The 20,735-nt window shown below is 33.2% G+C and overlaps 2 protein-coding genes and 1 pseudogene across 3 annotated transcripts; 1 reads left to right on the forward strand and 2 right to left on the reverse strand.

Moving 5' to 3' along the window:
* Nucleotides 1-1,625: 1,625 nt before the first annotated feature.
* LOC100644499 (enhancer of polycomb homolog 1) lies at nucleotides 1,626-10,620 on the reverse strand. The gene is made up of 10 exons (XM_003400629.4): nucleotides 10,106-10,620; nucleotides 9,162-9,300; nucleotides 8,828-9,069; nucleotides 8,486-8,742; nucleotides 8,265-8,400; nucleotides 7,879-8,181; nucleotides 7,491-7,642; nucleotides 7,278-7,412; nucleotides 6,234-7,202; nucleotides 1,626-6,137 (listed from the first exon to the last, which is right to left on the reverse strand). The coding sequence occupies exons 1-10, from the start codon at nucleotides 10,256-10,258 to the stop codon at nucleotides 6,020-6,022; spliced, it is 2,604 nt and encodes an 867-aa protein (XP_003400677.2). The 5' UTR covers nucleotides 10,259-10,620; the 3' UTR covers nucleotides 1,626-6,019.
* A 493-nt stretch (nucleotides 10,621-11,113) lies between these two features.
* On the forward strand, nucleotides 11,114-13,206 carry LOC100644738 (annotated as a pseudogene).
* A 114-nt stretch (nucleotides 13,207-13,320) lies between these two features.
* On the reverse strand, nucleotides 13,321-14,684 carry LOC100644620 (translin). Of its 2 annotated transcripts, none has more exons than XM_003400630.4 (5): nucleotides 14,506-14,684; nucleotides 14,103-14,202; nucleotides 13,828-14,043; nucleotides 13,679-13,758; nucleotides 13,321-13,621 (listed from the first exon to the last, which is right to left on the reverse strand). In XM_003400630.4, the coding sequence occupies exons 1-5, from the start codon at nucleotides 14,575-14,577 to the stop codon at nucleotides 13,391-13,393; spliced, it is 699 nt and encodes a 232-aa protein (XP_003400678.1). In that variant the 5' UTR covers nucleotides 14,578-14,684; the 3' UTR covers nucleotides 13,321-13,390. The 2 variants fall into 2 exon arrangements, with proteins under 2 accessions (XP_003400678.1, XP_012171504.1); XM_012316114.3 differs by having other exon boundaries at nucleotides 14,103-14,324; nucleotides 14,506-14,657.
* Between the last annotated feature and the right edge of the window lie 6,051 nt (nucleotides 14,685-20,735).

The following is a 20,735-nucleotide window of genomic DNA, read 5'->3' on the forward strand; positions in this document are numbered from 1 at the left end:
TTATTACCGGAAGGAATTTCTTATTTGACTTTTTGCTTTTTTAAATCTAATATGTTTACAATAAGTACAATTATATAATTTAGTATCAAGTACTATTTATACTATACTAAGCAGCGAAGGACATGGTAATGAGTATATAATGAGATCAATTAGTCAGAAATAGTCAGAATTATAAGTTTCTAAGTATAAAATTCTGCAGATTATAATGCCTCTAACGAGAAACAGATTTCTAACACTTTAATTTGTAATAACATTTTTTCTATATAAAGTTTGTTAAACTCGACGTTATAATAAAAAATATACAAATAAATTAAACAATATTCATATTTGCTGGCATTTTTATCTGATTATCCTAAAAATAAAAAAAGGTATATAATCTTCAATGGTGCAAAACGAATTTGAAAATTTGCAAAAACGCAAATATTATAAATAAAAAAATCCTCATATTTGAAACATAATAAAAAGTTATAAAAAATTCTATTTTCGCAATATTTATAAAAGAATAAACCCGTGAACAAATTTATTTTAAAAAATGTACAAAGAAAATGTAATTTTTCTATTTCTTTCAAGTTCCTCGAGCAAGAATTAAGTGTACAAAGCATCATCGTAAACAAATTTTATTTTATAATTATTCTCAGCTAAGAAGGTAAAGCTACGCGATGTAATCAGAATTTATTTTAAAATATTTGCCTGTTTAAGTTTTGTTGAATTTATGTTTGTTACGAATATTTTCTTGTTAGCGTTATATGTGAAATGTAATTGCGTCCTGCTCCTTCCTCACTTACGATTTTTTAGGAAACAAATCATTTATATATTTTAATAGTTAGTATAGCAAATACTGTGTTGTCGTATAATACGTAAAACATTCATTATAATGTGATTGCAATGTAAATACAATAGATAAAATAAAAAGTAGACTTCGACCTGTTGACATGAATTACATAGATGTATATCACATATATATGTTTTATACTGAAGATCTATTTTTTCATTTTTCTTCTTTTACTTGAATAAAGTACAATAATTAATTTGTTTATAATTTTGCCAATTTGTTGAAATTACACAATCTGGACATGTTTAATAATCAAATTGCAATGTATATATATAATATATACACATTCAATTAGTTACATTAACTAACAGATTCAAGTGTTAATCACATTTATTATAGACATTAATGCTCAATTATAATTGAATTTTAATTTTTATATGTAATTAATAGGAAACAACTCATCTACCTGATAACATCTCTACCTGTCTAAAAATATGAAAAGGCAAATAAATGCAAGCACTTTTGACTATTCTATTCAAAATATTTCTCGCTTTCCGTCGATAAAAGAATTTAAAGTTTATTATTATTATTGCAAAAAGTATGTACTGCAATATTACAAGCACATCAGAGTTATAGAAAAGAAAGAGAGAGAGAGAAAGAGAGAGAGAGAGAGAGAAAGAGAGAGAGAGAGAGAGAGACACAGAGACAGACAGACAGACAGACAGACAGAGAGAGACACAGATAGACAGACAGACAGAGAAAGAAAAAGAGAGAGACAGGCAAATAAATTTAGGAATGTAATTTTTATTTGTTAGATCTCGACGGTTTATAAGCAATAAATATAATTCACGTCTTAATTTATATCTGATGATATTTTATTTGGATCAAATTAAATTTGATACATGCACTCAGTGAAAGGTGTTATCAGGGGACGAGAGAGTAGATGATGTATGTATCGAAGAACAAATAAAAGGGTTGTCTAGATCAAACATCCTACATATATAGAATTTGATACACCTTCCCTTTACGTTCTCCGACTATACAATCTTGAGAAAAATTCTCTATACTCTCGTCAAACTTTCGTTCAAACTGGAGCTTTGGTTGGAGCGTTTTTTCCAATTAAATCTTCCTGTCGCACAGCGACATAGAAGTCCTACTGTATTCACAGAATAAAATACACGTATAATAGATACACCGCATTTCGACACCTGTCGATATTATCGTAAAAGTTTTTTTAACACTCAGAACTTTTTTAAGAGCTTCACGTTGAACATTATATTTGTAAGCTCATTCTTTCTCTTAATAATTTGTTTTTTTTTTCACACGAAACGATTATAGGTCTTGTTCGATCGCTCTAAATAGTTGCATTGATTCGGCTTAGTCCTACTTACATGGTACAGTATTGTTTTCCGCGAATGCAACAAATTGGGTAAACACGAAGTCTCACAGCTCAATTCCACCGAATTATTTTTTTTGAATCACATCGATTAACTATATAAATCATTTGACAAAAACTTTCTTGGATAATAAAACATTTCACAAATATTGCTAAGTAATACTTTGATTACCATATTGTTTAGCTTATTTACCATAAATTACTTAAAAGCAACGAGATATCGGCCTCGTTATCGATGAAACTTCGTGTTTGCCAAATCAGAAAATGTAAAGCGAACTCAGTCTTTGGTTGGAGCGATCAAACCTTTGAAGATTTTCGACGTTTCATTTGTAAAATGGCTATTGGGTCAATATTTTTAACATTAATAAATTTTATATAAAAATCCATGTACCACTATATTTCGTTTAAAGCGTTCCAACTAAAATAAACAAATGATTTTTACAAGTACATTCTTGGAAATATTTTTCCGCATAATATCACTCGTCTTTCTCAAAATCATGTGACGGAAGATATTTTCTTCTTTTCATAAATGAATTTTGCAAAGAAACATAAGATATGAATGTGGGAAAAGAAACAAAATAATGAGAAAGATAATGAAATACGACTTAATTGAAAATTTGTGAATATAATTAAGAAAAGTGAAATAGCACTTCATGTTCAATAGTGAGTTTGAGAAAGACGAGAGAAATAATCAGATACCTAAAGTATATATACAAATGTGGCAGAAATTAGATTTCACAAAATGTTATATAATATACAGGCGAGTGAAATTCTTAACAAAATAATAAGTCCTATCCAGGATAAAATTTCTTTATTACTCCTCCTCTAAAATCGTCCCGAATTCATAAATTTTCATACACATCGCTGTGCACCTACCACAACAACATTAATTACAGTTATTTTTTAGTTAATTACCTAAAAGTAAGAGATACAATAAGCGTAATTATTTTTATATGTACAATATATCTTTTTTGTTTGTTTCTTATTATGATTTCATGAAGTCTCTAGAATTTGCAATTTTTGCACCTTTATATTTTTCTCTTGATCTCGTATTACGGCTCGCGAAAAAACTTTTTTATTGCATATTTGGAAAAAATTTCTATGCTTCAAGTCTGGAAAATGAATGACTACCTGAAAGACTTTGCCATGGCCGTTCGTAATACACTTAAATTATAAATCTTCAGTCCAAGTGGCTAGGATATTATTCGTCTTGATCAGTGCCTACAAATTTCAAATAAACAACAGACAATGTGTTGCATATGTGAATGAAACCTTTTCTAAATAATAATAACAATTATGCGACAGATACTCTTGAATTTCGTCAATTCTAAACTCATATATTTAATAATCTATTTTAAGTAACTATATGTATTTTTTATAGGTATCCTTCCTATTAGCCACACAAAAATATGAAATGTGTAATTGTAATAAATGTGTAATCTTTCTTTCAAATAAAACAACTGCTTCTTTCGTATCATCAATTATCAAATAAAAACATCTTAGAATCTCGATATTGTCAATTTTCTTGCTAACTTATTTTTTTATTCAATGCTTATATTTTAATGTAGTATCTCGATATACAGTTACATGGAATGGGAGACAATAATGCAGAAAGACTAAGAGGAAGAGAATAACGCGCATAAAAATATGCGCAGATCCAGTAACTATTTTCATTTTCATGTTGGTTTTATCTAGTGGTAATTAAATTTTTCTTTTTATCTGCAAAATTATGTAACAGAGTATATGGATTATGTACCAGTAAATGCCAAAATACCTCAATCTCAATTTTCGTATAATTATACCAGTAGATTTCAAAAACTGTTTGTCTGCATAAACAACTAAATTTTTGTATGGCAATAGTACTCATTGATACGACATTATATGTTTGATTTAAGCAGGAAGCTGATAATCCCTTATTTAAAGCTTAAACACAGATTCAGCTATTATTCTAATATTTATGTAATGTATCAATGTTTTGTAAAGAATTCTACTGGTATGAATATACATATATAAGATATACCCATTTTCCCAAAGACTGTTACTTAAATCTTGCTATAAAGTACTGAACAAATTAATAGTACACAATTTCACTGTATGCCAATTTTTTGGATAAGATGAGTAATCAATTTACTTGCAAGCTAATTAATAAAATTTAATATATTATTATGCAGAAAAAATCGTTTCTTTCATATTTTGTATGGCAAATAAATTCATTAATCGTTATTCTTATTTCCACAGTTCGCAATTACTAAATTGAAAGACGAAAATTTTTACATGTTCTGTGTAGATATTATAAATCCTAACCATAGTGTCATGAACTTGTCAAAATGTAATATAGATTTTCATGATGCAACCTTCTCAAACGCAACATTAAGATTTATATTTATATATAAATATAAATATATAGATATAAATATATAAATATAAATATTAATTTATATTTAAATATAATTTAAATATAAATATTAATTTATATTTATATTATATTAATATAAATATTAATTTATATTTAAATATAATTTAAATATAAATATTAATTTATATTTATATTATATTAATATAAATATTAATTTATATTTATATTAATTCAAAGTATGTTACTGAAGTAGAAATGTGTGGCCCTCAAAACTATAAAACAATTAGAACCTCCTTTGTTATGTACTAATATAAAGATTATTACTGTTAATAGTTTCATTATTTCACAGCCTGAAAGCTTTTAACATACTACTATTTTAACATACTTGTAGAGAAATAAGATGAATACTTTCTTATATATAAACTGAATTTATGTATATACAGTATTGAAATAAACATAAAAACCCACAATAAATCAAATTAATTTGAGTTCATTAAGAACTTTGAAAAAACAATATGTATTAAGATTATTTATAAAAGGTTTACTATACATTGTTCACAAGAGGTATCTATTCTATCTCTAGTTTATATCATTTAAATAAAATTTACAATCATAAATGTACACACAGAAATACTATCCGCCAAAAGTTTAGATTTCATATTTCAAAATAATATAATTTAGAATTAGTTTTTATAATATTTTATGGTGTACTAGTCATTATCTTCTCTCAGATTTATCTAATTGTCAAAAGTACGAATATGTATTCCAAACATGCAAAATTTCTAAAAGAAAACTCAAACGAAAATCTCTCTGTAATACTTCTGGAATAAAAATAATTAATGCTGTGTTTGAGAAAGTCTACGATATAATTTTAGTAACTTTATTAAACATATTTCAACGGTATCATTTGCATATGAGTAAAAGAATGAGAAAGGAGTTCTGCCAAGTTTTTGATAAAAATGAGGCTATAATTTTGTCAAATATAAAAGTTCCCTTGCGTTGAACAAAACTATTTCTTGTTTCAGAAAACAAAGAGTATGTACATTATATTATTTTCATATTTATCTATTAACATCTAAAATGATATTTATATCAAGAAATGAAGAAACATAACAACAGTCTGAAACTAATACGAAATTTATTATACCAAAAAGAAATGAACTACTCCTTATAAAGATTTAATGAAACACTGTGACTGTCTTGAATAATTGTGACTGTTCAAGTAGCAAGGAAACAAACGACTTAGAGAAATAAATTATAGTCTATTTCATGGTCAAAACAACTTGGTACTTGCAATGGAATTGTCACTGTTCCATTGTCATCGCTGTAACAGGCAACTGATCAGAGTATTTCTGCAATCTAGCCGTACCGCATTTCGTATTAACGAGCACGTAGTGTATGTTCAGTCTCCAGAAGGTAGACAGACATAGGCAAGGTAAAGTTAGCGAAGCCCCCAGTGACGTATTGGCGGCAACAGGGGTGCCAATAGCAGGCATCATGTCACTTCCATCGCTAATGAATTTGTTTTATTTGCCCGTACAAGCTGTTGTTGCTGTGGTTTACCATCGCAAGTTACATTTTCCACTCCATCCACCTTCATATCCAAATTTTCACTATAATCAATTATGGAATCGTTGATAACAAATATTTTCAAAGTAGTCAAAGATACCAGATTTCTACTTATGTAGCTGAACAATGGATGTGCTTACCTATTACTATTAAGCGTAATTTCCCCGGACGTTGGGATTTGTTGCGCCTGACTCTGCGTCTGTTGTTGCTGCCTTGCGAGACTCGCCAATTTGCTCTGTGTGATAAAGCCAGGTAGCAGAGTGGACGGCGGATGTTTTTGTGGCAGAACTATCGTTGACTGATTATTCACAACGTGAGTGCTATTTGAAAGATTATTAGAGTTATTTATATGAGACAATGGCCCATTTTGATGCCCATTGCCAAAGTTTGTAATTGTTCCACTAGTTGTGGTACTTGCACTAAACACTCTGACTCCAGCACTACCACTGCCACAGCTACCGCCATTCCTATTATTCGTTGGACTAGTCAAGGATTTAGACAGAATGGAAACAGGATTGCTGTTGTTTGGTAATTGTCTATGTTGTTGCTGTTTAGACTGGTTCGACTGTGTCTCAGTAGCACCACTTATGCATTGCGTAGATACTACACTCGACGTTGTCGGTTGGTTGGTTGTACACGAGAAAGACGACGGGACTGTAGAACTCGTAGAAGTATTTACAACACTAAAACCACTACCACTGCACTGAGGCCGACTCTGTTGTGTTGCAGGCTGTGCCAAAAGACTGCTAGGTAGCGGAGTCACAACAAAATGTGAACTACCCAGTTCGTCTGTCCTCATGTCGTTAGAGTTATTATCCGATAGACCACTGATGCACGCACTACCGGTTATACTCGCAACGGCAAGATCAAAGTCCGATAGCGTATCCACCGAGAAATAATCAGCGATATTGAATTCTGATGTAAAAAGTGGTTCATCTCCTACACGCTCGGGCTCTACTTCCACACAGATAGATGTCGCTTCAGGTGGGAACGGGTATGGAAGCGGTTTCGATGGAGTTAACGTTGGCTCTATATCTGAGTCCGTATCACTACTTTCTTCACTTGGACTATGCACTGACACAGGTGGAGTCTTTGGTCGGAAGTGTAACCTTTATCACAGATAAATTTATAAATTAGTTTGTTTATTCTAAGATCAAATTTCTATGTCTTATCACTCAACATACCACTCCTTCTTGATTGGAATTGTTGGTGTGGCAGTTGTATCAGATTCCACTGGCTCCCGTTTTGGTTGATGTATTGTAAAATCTAGAGAAGACCACATATCATCCATATCGGTTGAACAGCGATCCAATATTACTCTGAAAGTGACATAATATTAAACGTTATTAAGAGATATCACTTTTATGTAGCTATTTCTAAATATTTAGATATCATACCTGCCACCCCGACCAATTCGTCGCCGCGCAAAACCAATACATCTCGGTACTGGTTTGCTGATACTGGTCAGTGCAAACCTATACTTCTTATCAGCCAAGCCCCCTTCACTTTTATCACACCAAGGCCAGTTTCCAAATCCACCTGATACAGGCTGCAAAGAGAAAATCTCTATATCTACAATCCTGAAAAAAAGAACTTTAAGACTATTTCCACACTTTTAAAATAATTTTTTAGCGATTTTCATTGACACCCATGATACATTAAACAGCTTGTGTAAAATTAAACAATACATAGTCCTGTTTCAAATACATACAATATTTGCTATGCGTATGTCAGAACGAATTGTACATAGAAAATATAAATTTGGAACAACTTAGCAGCACTCACTGGTAGATAAGTGCTATTTCTATTTCGTCGGAAAGTGAATTGACCCTCATCAGCAGTGTCTTCATCATCGCGATCTGAAGGAACCGAGGGCTGAGAATGTGAATGAGATGGGAGCGGACTATCTTCGTCTGAACTTATTAGCGGGTCCAGCCCGCTTCCAAGAACACCAGGCCGACTTCCTCGACCACCTCCGCTACCTGTTCCACCCCGTATACCATTATCTTCCAAATTTCCTCCCCTGCTATCGGTTTTATGCTTTCGCTTCTTATATTGTCTTTTTTCTTTCCTGGGTACTACATCATCCTAAAATAAACAATAATGTATTGTCATTAGTAAAACTTCTTTTTCAATACCAGAGTAATATGAAACCTTAAAAAAGTACTTACTTTACTACAAACTTTATTTGCCCAATTTTGATGAACACCAAACTGATTCGTGAACAGTGGAGCAAAAGCAGGTCTTGGTGTCTTCAACGCTGATACTTCTGCCAATATTTGTCCGTTAAAGTCTTGTGCCTGATATCTGTAAAGTTCATTAATTATATAATATTCGTAATCTAATTCTATAAGAAGGGAAATATAAAGAAGTTAGAAAATCGTATCCATACCTTTTCTCATATACTTCAATTGTAAGATGCAAATGTTCTCGTTTGGTTTTCTCTCTCCTTTTAACCATTTCTAAAAGGGTAACTGCTCTACTGAGATCCCTACGGAGCTTCAGCATTTTTTCATAACTAGTTTCATCGTTTTTACGATGTTTACGCGTTTGCATTTTTTCCGTTCTACGTCTAAACGCTAAATAAGGATTATTGGCAGCTGAACCAAACCGATGCTCTGTTTTAACCGTTAATAGAAGAGGATGTTGCTGAGACAGAGAAAGGACACAATGATGTTAATAAAATTTTATCAGTAATTATTAACCACTACATATATAAAATGTAAAAGCGTACTGTTTTAAGACGCTTATTCAGCCAGTAATCAAACACAGCAACAATTAAATCATCATCCTCTTTCAAAAGTGCTTTAGCTTCGTTAAGAGTGACTACAGTTTGTCCTGAACTTTTCTCTAAACGATCCATCATTTCTTCAAATTGAAGAGGAGTTAAGTCCATCTTACGACTTTGTACTGCAACCCATTTTTCATCTTCTGAATCCATATCATAGTCTGGAATATCTTGTTCCATTGCAAAAGCTTCAGAAAAAACGCAAACAATTATTAAGTCTGTTATATATACAATAATATTAATCACTAAATATTAAAAATTGTTTATCATATTCTCTTACGTTGCATGTGTATAAGTTGACGAGGTAGCCTATAGTCAGCTGGATATATTTTGTCATAAGCTTCCACATCTGTTAAATCAGTTACCTCAGGGGTAGGAATGATCAGACCTGTGCATATTGCTCTTTGCAAGTGATGTTCCTACACAAACAGTTAGTACAATAAATAACATGAAATTTGATAAAATATAAAATTACTTAAACTTTTGCTTTTTCATATGCTACTATAAGGAGGAATAAGAAAATTTAAATATTATGCACAAATCTATAATGTACAATGATATTTAATAATATGTTATATATATTTGTGAAATAACATTTAAACATATATTTTAATGAAGGTCAATCAAATACAGTGAATATATTAATAAAATAAGAATAAAGCAGGAAATAATGAAAATGACATATTTAAAATCTATAAGCAGAGACAGCTAAATAACATGAAAATCATGCTACACAACATATCAATAGATACACATTATTAGCGTTGTTTCAATAAGATACCATTATTGTATATAATGACAACATACTATTAAGTGCTTATTGTTTACATATTTGGGAACAGAAAGAAACAATCATCATACAAAAATTATATTACTAAACATAATATGCTATAAAAAGAATGTAATAATTAGAAAAACTGAAAACTAAAAAATTCTTGTACGTTGAACAGCAACGTTAAACCATCTATTTTGATTCCATCATTACTTTAGTATACAAAACTGACAGCTGTCAATAGTGACGTAACAAGGTGTACAGAAGTATGAGGAACAACAATAACATATAAAATATTTTTATCAATTACGTTTAACAATAAAAATAAGGAATTTCTAGACATAATAATGGTAAAGAAAGGTGCCATCTATCGGTTGTTTACGAAGATGTACATGAGAGTAAGATGGCGGACAGGGAAAACATGCTGGAAGAAGGTTGAACGTTCGACTTACACATTCCTCCTCCTTTTCCATGCCGCTGGGCATTTGGGGCACAGCACGATTAATGGCCGAGTAATCTGGCAGATCCGGTAGTTCCTCAGCCATATAAATCGGCATGGGCTTGGAAGCGTCCAGGGCACGGGCCCTGAACGACAGCTTGCTCATCCTGAGGCGGCTGGCTCGCGTGTTGACAACCGAGGTGGCTGGTGTCGAACCGTGAGACCAGTCGGGTCGGCTCGGGCCTCGGACTTAAGGAACGTGAACCTGACTGGGCCTGGTTGGGGGCCCTGCGGCCGTAATACCCGGCACAGAGAGCGCTCAGGGCCTCATCGTTCTCCGGCCATCGCGCTGGAACACGGTCACTCAGTCACCAAACGAGATATATCACTTCGAAAACATGTTTGCGTGACACGGTCCCTGCTCAAAGCCATCATGGCCGACGCACAGCCATTTAACACGTTCAGCTCGAGCAGTTCCGCGATGCGACGTGCGCCGCGCGGGAATCGGCTTGCTACCGCCACCGGTCGACTCACGAGCGTCTATTGGATGCTTCGCGTTTCCCTTTGTTATAAGCCTCGTTCACACTCCCTTCGATTTACCAGAGTGTTCAAAACTTTATCGAATCAAATATCTTTCAAAATATTTTTCAGTCTATAATAATATTCGAATTAAATGCTACACATACATTTTGTTAGTTTCCAGAAATGTATATCTCGTTTCTGCGACATTGTCTGGTGGCGTCGAAATTTTTAAGGCTTTCTTAACCTATCACTCTATGTTATAAAAATAAATCAAAGACTTTTTAATTATATGGTATTGTTAAAAAGTAAACATGAATAAATGTTTGGTTACATGTTTGCAGCAAAAAATTTTATATGTGTATTTTTTAATAGTACTTAGGTTGACATTTTTTCATCGCGTTATGAAAACATAGATTTAAAAAAATGGAATTAATTGTAAGATTTTCATTTATATATTTGATAGTAACTTAGAAGAATTAATGGTGATAAGACTTAATTATACTTTCTGGTATCACGATAGCATTTACATACATTTACGTTTTGTATTTTAAGTGACTTTAATTTGCGCACGCGTCGCATATGCGAGGATATTTTAAATTTTAAATCTTTCACGGAGTGCAAGAATTGGAAATTAGTTGATATTATTAGATGATATTGTTTATTCTTTTTATTTACAATTTCGATATTAAAATGAAGCACAATTTAATTTAACTAGATATCTTTCTAATACATTCTAACTTTTAGTAATACAAAAAGATATTTTCGCTATTGGAATTTCCTCATATAATGTAAACAGAAAACCGAGTTCGAAAAATCTTAACAATAATATTACTATTATATTGTGGAAACTAGTAAAGTAAAAATAAAATGGAAAATGTAAATAAAAAAGTATAAATATTAATATCTTCCGTTTGAACGGAAATTTAGGTTAGATGTATTGGTGCAACATGTCGAAGCAACAAATCTAAAGTTAGATATTAATTCCATTAATTTGAAATCAGTTATAGCGATGGTTGATCGTAGAATATTTTATTTAATTGAAGGAATCTTTGGTTGAAGTTAAATCATATTCCCGCGTATCGACATGACGCAGAGTATTGCAATTCTTTCTGTGATTCCTAGGTTATCTTACCATCTTCGAATTCAACTTCCAAATTTAACAATATTTGATGTTTTGTCAGGTATTACTTTTGACATACACTTTCTTTCATACCCGTAGAGCTCGTAATTTTTCAGCTCAAGAGACCTTTTCGCAGCAAGCACGTGTTAAAACGCACTACTACTACGACATGCTGAGTACTGTATTTGCGCATTTGGGTTTCAGATATTGGCGGAAAATCCACCCAATTTAAATTTTCAATACATTTTTCTAATACATCTTACAACTTACGCGTAATAATTTCTTAATCTTTTATTACAGAAGACTTAAAGATAACATTTACCCGTGTTTTTGTTCTTAAAAACATTAATTATACAATATGAATATGTCTCTTCATAGACTTAAAAACTCGTCTTTTTTTTCTTTCAGATAAATTTGATACACTCTCAAAATTACAAAGTGCAGATACAGTTGTAGGTGATTGCAATTTGTTTTTACCATATACAGGTAAGTTACCATCTGTAAAACGGGCACTAACAACATGGGCTGGTATCAAATCACTAGCTTCAAATCTGAGAGATAAAAAGATAAAAATTATGCAGTTGCACGTTTCTTAGACAAAAGTCTAGCTTCAGCTATGTCCGAGTATGTAATTACACATATCTTTATTTTTGAATGTGATCAGAGACAGCAATTATCAAAATCAAAAAGATGAAGAGTGAATAACAGATGGGAAAATTTCTGATCACAAACTTATTTGTGATTTGTTTGGAGTATTCTACGTTTAGGAAATATTGAGAAGACAAGTAATTATATTATGAAGTGTTTTTTGTTATTAGTGGTATAAATATTAGTTAACTTTATATAAAGATATTTTTAATTTTTGAAGTTGCAGAAAAATTAAAAATGTTTGGAGCCACCATATGGGAAGTGACGAGAACACCACTTAAAGAGAACTTAAATTATCTTGATGAACATAGAACAATTGCACATTTATCTGAAATGCTCACAAATTGTGATTATATTATTAATGTTTTGCCATCTACATTTAGTACTCTAGGTTTGTTAAACAGAAATATATTACAGAATTGTAAAAATCATGGCAATGTTCTTATCAATATAGGTTGAGGTATAATAATTAAAGAGATAGAGATATTAAGAGAGATTAAAGAGATATTAAACGCGTTTGAGCAACAATGGATTTCAGGAACAATTTTAGATGTTTTTACAGAAGAACCATTGCCAAAAGAAAGTAAATTGTGAACATTAACACACGTAATTACATACATACATTAATTAAAACTGAATCCAATTTTCTCTTACTAATATATTAGAAAATAATAGGAAATATTTTTATGCAGGTTATCATTACACCATATATCTCAGGTGTAAATCATGCTAAAGATGTAGCAAAATATTTTGTTTAAAATTATCAAAGATATATTAAAAGTGCAAAATTGCAAAATATAGCAAATTTACAAGATGGTTATTAAGTACTTGAATAGTTTAACTATACATAGAATTTTGTATCAAATTTTTAGATATTGTTGATTCAGTATAAAATTAACATAAATGTAGGTAATTATTATAATTTATAAATAAGAAAATAGCTGCTCCAATAATTTATTATGACAGTATGACAGTATATTACTTACATAAAATATTTTTTAAAAATAATTACTTTGTATCTTCAATAGCTGAACTTGGTTTCAAACCTCGTATACTGAGATCATAAACCACTTCTTCTACCTTTTTAACCGTATATTTTAAGCCATCAAAACGTTTTCTTAGAGAATCATTTTTCAAATTTAAGAGTCTAAAGCCTGCACTTAGATCATTTATAAATCGTGCTATTTCTATAGGTCGATTATAATTACCACTAGTGACACTATTTACAGCAAAACGACTCTGAAATATAATATTTAAATAAGTAATTACAACAGATGTGTTATACAATATGCATACCAATTCTGCAGACAATTGTAATAGTCCCATTAGGTAGTCTTCTAAGTCCAAATGGAAACCATCCTCTCTATCATTACTAACTACATGTACAGTATTGAAATATATTAGATACAAGAAAATGAAAGAAATTTCTTTAAACAATTACATACCTCCTAACATTTCTGCAGCAGTGTCTTTGCTTAGTAGAACTTTAATTTCTAAATATATTATTAAGGATGCTAAGAAACATAATTTTTGTGTGACAAAACGCCATTGATCATGATATTTGTAATACTGATTTTTTGGCACGACATCTGCAAGTTTTGCATAGTTCTTACGTACATCTTCAAACAATGCCCTTGACGTTGCACAATATTCAGATACAACTGCAAATAAAAAAATAATAACTACTTTGATAATTTCGTGATTCATTAAACACACATACTTAAGTTTTCTTTAAAGTTATCTTCATTATGTATGTTTTGCAATATCATCAAAATGTCCCTGGAGTTCTTTTCAAGTTCTCTTACAATAGCACGGATTTCCTTTAGCATGAAAAGAATTTTAATCACTTTTTATACATAGTATGTCCTTAATTAATATTAAAATTTGTTACTTCAAAAAATTTACAATGGTAGAAAACAAAAAAGGGTTAATGTATATTAACCTAAAACATGTACAAAATGAACATAAGGATAAACATGTATTTAAAAAGAAATAATTCATTTTGTTTATAACTATGAATTAATCAATAGGAATAAAATTTGTTTAAAGTAGTAGTACAATTATTTAGCATTTACGTTATCTTGTCACAATTTCAATATTAGTAAAATATTATTAGGATATACCTCACGCGATACTTCTTCGTTGACTAAGTAAGTCTGAAAAGAATTAAAGATTTCTGCTATTCTATCACCCATATTTCTCGTTATTTCTTGTAAAGTACCTTTTTAAAGACAATGTACGTTAGTATTTGAGCAAAACACTTAATAACAATTCGATATATACACACACACGATAGTAAACAATTCATACGATAGATGGCATCATTGTAATTATCAAATTCCAAATTTTGAAAATTTATTCGTTGTAAAATATAAATATAGTTAATCATAATTTGCTGCTTTATACTTTCATCTTATTCTTGTAAAAAAAATCTAAAATGAATTCTGACACAGTATAAATAAAAACTTAATATTTATTTTTTCCTCGTTTTTTTTGTTAATAATGAGTAATTCCAAGAAACATCATAAATTAAATACCAGACAAGAAAATAAATTATTATTGCGGCACTCTATCAATTATTGTAGTACATTATCGCAATTTACTTGTCATATTTTGTCTGGCTACGTACTTCCATCTTCTACTAGAATTCCTTAAAAGTATATACTACATAACTCCTCCGTGTTGTTCGCTAGTTGTTCGTACGAAGAATATCGAAAACCTAGACAAGAAGAGGCTAGTATTGGTATAAATATTGATATTAGTAGCATCTTACAAGGAATTTTATTCTCATTGTAAATTGAACATTCAACATGTCGATATTGTCCAGCAAGTACATGTACAACTATATAAATAATACGATTAATGTTAAATAATATAAATTCCGATCAATTAACAGGATACATTATATGAATATAGAAAAGGAAATAATCGTTTAATATAAGGATAGTATAGAGTCGCGATAGCGGTTTGCACAGGTCGGGAACCGAGTCCGTAAGCGCGCAAGCTGTAAGCTGCAAGGTCTCGCGCGGTATATAAATAGAAACCAGTAGGTCCTGCTGTGAAGTCGAGGAAGGTGGTTGGAATTCTACAGGATGCCTCTACGTAGCTCGTAGAGGATACCTCAGGGAATCTGCGGGCGTGTCATTGATCCCGATACACGCGTTCAAGTATCCGAACGAGACTGGCTTTATTGAAAAGTTCACGCCCACGTTTATGAACTCGCAAGAGCTGCGAGCTGCTATCAACTTTACTAGGAATTCCTGAATAAATCTGCTTGATACAAATAACGAAAGGATTTTCTAATATTAATATTGAAAATCTCTAAATTCATTTCTACCGATCAGACGCTTAATCCTCTGAAAGTTAAGCATTGCATTAAATACGAACAAAAAACAGAAAAGCGGAACAATAACAGAAGAAGTTAGAATTTACATAGTAATGCCGAATAATTGGAGATATCTATGTAAATCTCTATATGCGTTTCACACCATTTTAAATCACCATGAAAGATTCAAAAGAATAAGTGTTCTTGTTGGCAAACGTCCTTCAAGCTTGAACATCTTCACACTTCATCTACGATATTCGAAAGCCTCGGTATTATAATAGAATCAATGGCCAGGAAGTTCTACAATCTGCAAGTAGCGATGCGCTCTATTAGTCTGAACTCATTATTGTCACAGATTCAACTTCAAGATACGCGTCTTACAAAATAAATTATCGCCAAAATCTATCGCTAACTTCTTATTGAATTGTTTTGCCATTTTATCGTATCATATTATTGTATCATATTTATGTTTTTACCAATAGTAACGTTATACACAAGTATCGAATAACAATAGCAATAAGTACAAATTTCAATACAATCTTTCAACCAATGAGTTGTCCACAACACGACAACATCTTCTAGCAATAGTAATTGCATTTCATTTGTTAAAATGGTGATTTTTGTGCCCGATATGTAAAAGAGTTTGCATCGGTGTGTATCAACACGCAAGTGCGAGCAAATGGATCGAAGAGGATCCTGTTGAGGAGAAAGGAAACGGCGAAGACGAAGAAGAAGAAGCAGAAGGCTGGTAGACGATGATCCGTTAAACTTGCATTCCTCAAGGCGCCAATCTTAATAAAATCTTGGTACCGTAGGCTATTGCAGAATTTTTGGTACCATGTGCTCCGCGTGCACAATTTATTTTTAGTCGTATAATCTTATCTTCCGATTATCTTAAGTGTAGTTTTGAAATATATTTTACTATAACCAATACATCGAAAAGTTTATTTCCCATTCGAGTTGAAGAAGGAATTATTAGAAAATTCTGCACACCGAATGGAATTCGATTTGACAGGACATCTTCTGATGTTGAGAAGAACATCAGTGGAAATTAAAACATCCGTATACTTAGCTCGTCTCGAGTCGAGAATAAATTGCGATAATTACAGCATGATATATATATATATATATATAAGTTGTCGTGAAACGAGGTTCAGGCATTTGGCAAATTTCACGATTAATATTCATGCCTTTTCGCGTTACTGTCACGACTGTTACACGAAGCGTAAGAGGAATCTAGTAGCTGCTCAATATTTGTACGTTAAACAGGTTTTCTTGTTCGTTTTCGTCGCGGTAATGTCAATACACTGATAGAGATACGCAAATACGAATACACCAGCAACAAAGGGAATCGTTCGATTCCTACAGCGTCCTTATCAAATACGAAACAATATTTTTAAATCATATTGCTTCCTCTTCGCTTGTGTCGTGATTACTTGTATCGTATACGATATGTAACGTGACGAAGAGAATAAAAACGTTGCATTTGTGGATCGTATTGAAATTAAGCAGGCAATATTATACAAGAGACAAACTCATTTAGAAGCCATGCGAGCCAAGCAAGCTGACTACGTCGATGTGAGCAACAGTTAATGTTCAGCATACACACGACACAAATGAAATGCATCAGCATAAATGTCAGGGTCATCTGCATACACAGCAGACTTTCAGACATACATCGATTAAGCGTCGATGCTGTTACTAGATTAATATCTCTAGATATTAAACTAAAGGGGTATGAAAGAATAGTACGCGCTACTAAATCAAACTGATAAAAATGTAAGAATTAAAAGATAAGACGGCCTGTTTTGATTCGTACGATCACAAAAGGAGGGATTTATATGGGTGGCGCCGTGTTAAAGAAATGCCCCCGGGCACTACCTTTTTACGTCACTGCTGGAGAATTTCCTACCCACTGGCTGATCGCCATTGCGAATCACAGTACCGGCATAATATCGAACCGTTAAGAGCCGAGAGCACAACGGAAGAATCCATGGAATCCAAATAAACGTCTGGAAATTATATCGTGCAGTCTTTGCAATATTAGGAGACATGTATCGCGAGGAGACGCGAGTCGAATATCAATCACTTAAGAAAAACCATATGCGCTGCAGCACATTTTACAGCCTGCTTCCAACTTTTGACGTTAAGATCTTCCTTTTAATCATACTTCTATGCAGAGATGTACCGATGGATATTGGTATTATTCCACGCGGTTGGTATCATGTTTCCTGCGAGTTTCTTGACTGATAATCTTTGGAATGCAATATCGTTAATCTACGGCGAATAGACAAGAATTTGAAAATTATTATTTGAAAATTGGAGAAATAAAGATTAGTAAAAATGTGGCGATTACGCTGTGTATCGTACAATAAAAAAATCCTGGCACTGTCAGCCAGACTTAAACTGGGCGAAGATTCGAATCATGGGACATCTCGTATGAATATCCTGTAATAAAATTGATATCTTTTAGATGATATTTTTGTACAATTAATGATCAACGGTAACTTGAGCGTCGATGTAAATGAAGGAAAATAGAAAATAAGGAATTAAGAGACAATTTTCTGCAGAAACATATCAAAGGACACCAGTACTTCGCGTTCAGACACAAGAAGCAAAACATATCGGCAGGGAACCAACAGGTTTGACTTGCCGGACTAGTTAATAAATTACCGTAGTCTGCCGCCATCTTAATCTTCGAAGTTGCAAATGAGAATTCGGAATACTGAACACCAATTGCGAAATAAAGTCTCACGATGACTGCAGGCTGGTACTATATGCAAGAGGATAAAACAGTTTCTATGTTTTCTGTGTTTATAAAACACTTTCCATGGAAGAAATATGACCATCCAATTGATCCTCTTCTATAGATTAATCAATGTCTCGCGCAATTGTTATGGAAATTGATGTTTCACGAAGAATTCACAGAATTCCTGTATGGAGAACTCGTTTAAAGATTTCTGTAGTGCTAAAAGAACTTATGGATCACTGACAATCATTATGAGAGGGTTGCACGAACTATGTCTTGTTCAATTTTCTCTATTTTGCGTGAAATTTCGCTTTCCTTCGCAGGTTTAAAATCTATCCTCTGCATATCCTAGACGAAAATTGCGAACACATCGATACCGTAAGAAATTGATAAAATCATTAACGCCTTTAAGTTATTGTTGTTTTATGTTACATATAACTTGCGCATAATGTGCATGCATTTTTCGCGCATCTGAAACGGCCACAAATAGCATAAACATGTACATTAGCGATGCAGCTGGGTAAGTGGGTAGGCTCACGTAGTTCGTACGACCTTCATAAAAACTCGTCGATCAGAGATTGCCGGGAATGTTGAGTGAGAACTCGCCGTCTACGGGGTGGCGAATAAAAAAGTAAGCGCCTACCTTGGCAAACAAGACACCGACGCTAACTACCATGCCAAGTAAATGACAGTGCAATGATGAAGATAAAAAGAGATGCTAACTGTGCGAGGAAACGTACTATGCCGAAACAAATATGTATGTCTACGACATCGTCACGGTTGGGTCTTGCTGCGAAAAAAAACAGATCTCCGTTTATAGATCGAACAGATTGAAACAAGGCTATAATTTGTGGACACCGTTGTCCTTTATTTCCGTTAGCGCATTGTTCCTCTCCGGACAATGTAATTCTAAAAAAAAAAAAAGAAAAATATACATTTAGAGAAATAATTAAGAAACGAGGAGAAACCTTTTTAACTTTCCTTACAGCAAAACATCGAACGTTGATCGATTAAAAAAATTTATCAAACAGAAGAAAATCATGTAACTGGCGCAGCGCAGCGGTTGCATTGAAATTCACTGATATATTAAAGTTCCAGCGATTTCCCGAGGATTCAAGGTTTATGCGAGAGAAAGACGGAGACAAAGAGCAGTCCATAGGTTAAGTCCCCACCAGAGAGGCCCCGTGGAAAGATGCTGGCCGCTCTCACGTGGTTAACGCACGTAGATACATATATTATCCTGGCGCGCGCACACCTTGGCCTCCCGTGGTTCGGCGGTTAGTGGTTAGTGGGTGCACAGGTTGCCGATGTGCGCACACACCGTGCATGGCGTCAAGGTATGCCATCGCACTGGCCAATCCGGTGCCACGTATACCAATCACCGTTTTCGTTAGCCGCTTCCTTGCACTTTACCTTTCGAGAGACACGTGAGTTTTCACTGTCTTTTCCGACTTATTGGCAGACTTCTTTCGGTCAGCATACCGATGACTTTTTCTTTCCGTTTCGCGTGACTGTCTGTGACGCGGCTAGTACCAGTGCAATGTGCGATGACACGCGGGAAAAGCCAGGATCGTCGGAAAGATCCTACAACGAATAGAATACATTTGCGAATATTAATCAGCGTGATGTTCACCCAAGTGGGAAATTATTATCAATTCCGTTCCATTGACGACTTTGCGTGGACACTGAGAGTGCACAACAGCTTTGCCACGAGTGCAGTGCAGTCGACGCGTTTAATATTTACGAGTTTATACGGTGTGAAACCATACAAAGAACTCCAGTTCCAGATAAATAAGAAAACTTTTCTTCTGGTGAACGTTCAGGATCCGGTTGAGCGACTGTGCAGGTCGTAGCCGTGACGAAACATCGACATAGACGGTGTTTCATTTATTTCTCAGAGACGGTGATGTGGAGCAGCTTCATTTCATAGCGCGCGGATATCACAGGAGAAAGTGAAACATTCGGAAATACGAAATAACCAGCCTCCCTCGATGATCCCGACTTCGTGTAACCGCGCTGGTCGGACATTGCACGTGCGGTCGTTGAAGTCTCCACGCCTCTGCTTGGTTCTCGCATTGAAGTTTCTCGAGGACATTTCTCTCTGAAAGTGAACGAGTAATTCGATATCAGTGCGAATTGATCAGTTGATCGAATTCTTCCTGCGAATGTTGAAGCCGTACGAAAGCATTGCTGAAAGTGCACCGATAGATTCGATATTGTTGTCTCCCTTTTTTTTTTTGTTCTCCGTATCAATTAACAACTTGGACAACCGAAGAATA

The sequence above is a fragment of the Bombus terrestris genome, chromosome 14 (assembly GCF_910591885.1).
Source record: "Bombus terrestris chromosome 14, iyBomTerr1.2, whole genome shotgun sequence".
Taxonomy (NCBI): domain Eukaryota; kingdom Metazoa; phylum Arthropoda; class Insecta; order Hymenoptera; family Apidae; genus Bombus; species Bombus terrestris.

Excerpts from the sequence above, each read along its gene's own strand:
- LOC100644499 (XM_003400629.4), bottom strand. The coding sequence starts at position 10,258 with ATGAGCAAGCTGTCGTTCAGGGCCCGTGCCCTGGACGCTTCCAAGCCC. Across the intron at positions 8,182-8,264 it reads CAAATAAAGTTTGTAGTAAA|GATGATGTAGTACCCAGGAA; the intron begins GTAAGTACTTTT and ends TGTTTATTTTAG. Across the intron at positions 7,643-7,878 it reads GAAATAGCACTTATCTACCA|CCTGTATCAGGTGGATTTGG; the intron begins GTGAGTGCTGCT and ends TTCTCTTTGCAG.
- LOC100644620 (XM_003400630.4), bottom strand. The coding sequence starts at position 14,577 with ATGGGTGATAGAATAGCAGAAATCTTTAATTCTTTTCAGACTTACTTA. Across the intron at positions 13,759-13,827 it reads TGCTGCAGAAATGTTAGGAG|TTAGTAATGATAGAGAGGAT; the intron begins GTATGTAATTGT and ends CTGTACATGTAG. Across the intron at positions 13,622-13,678 it reads TACAATTGTCTGCAGAATTG|AGTCGTTTTGCTGTAAATAG; the intron begins GTATGCATATTG and ends ATTATATTTCAG.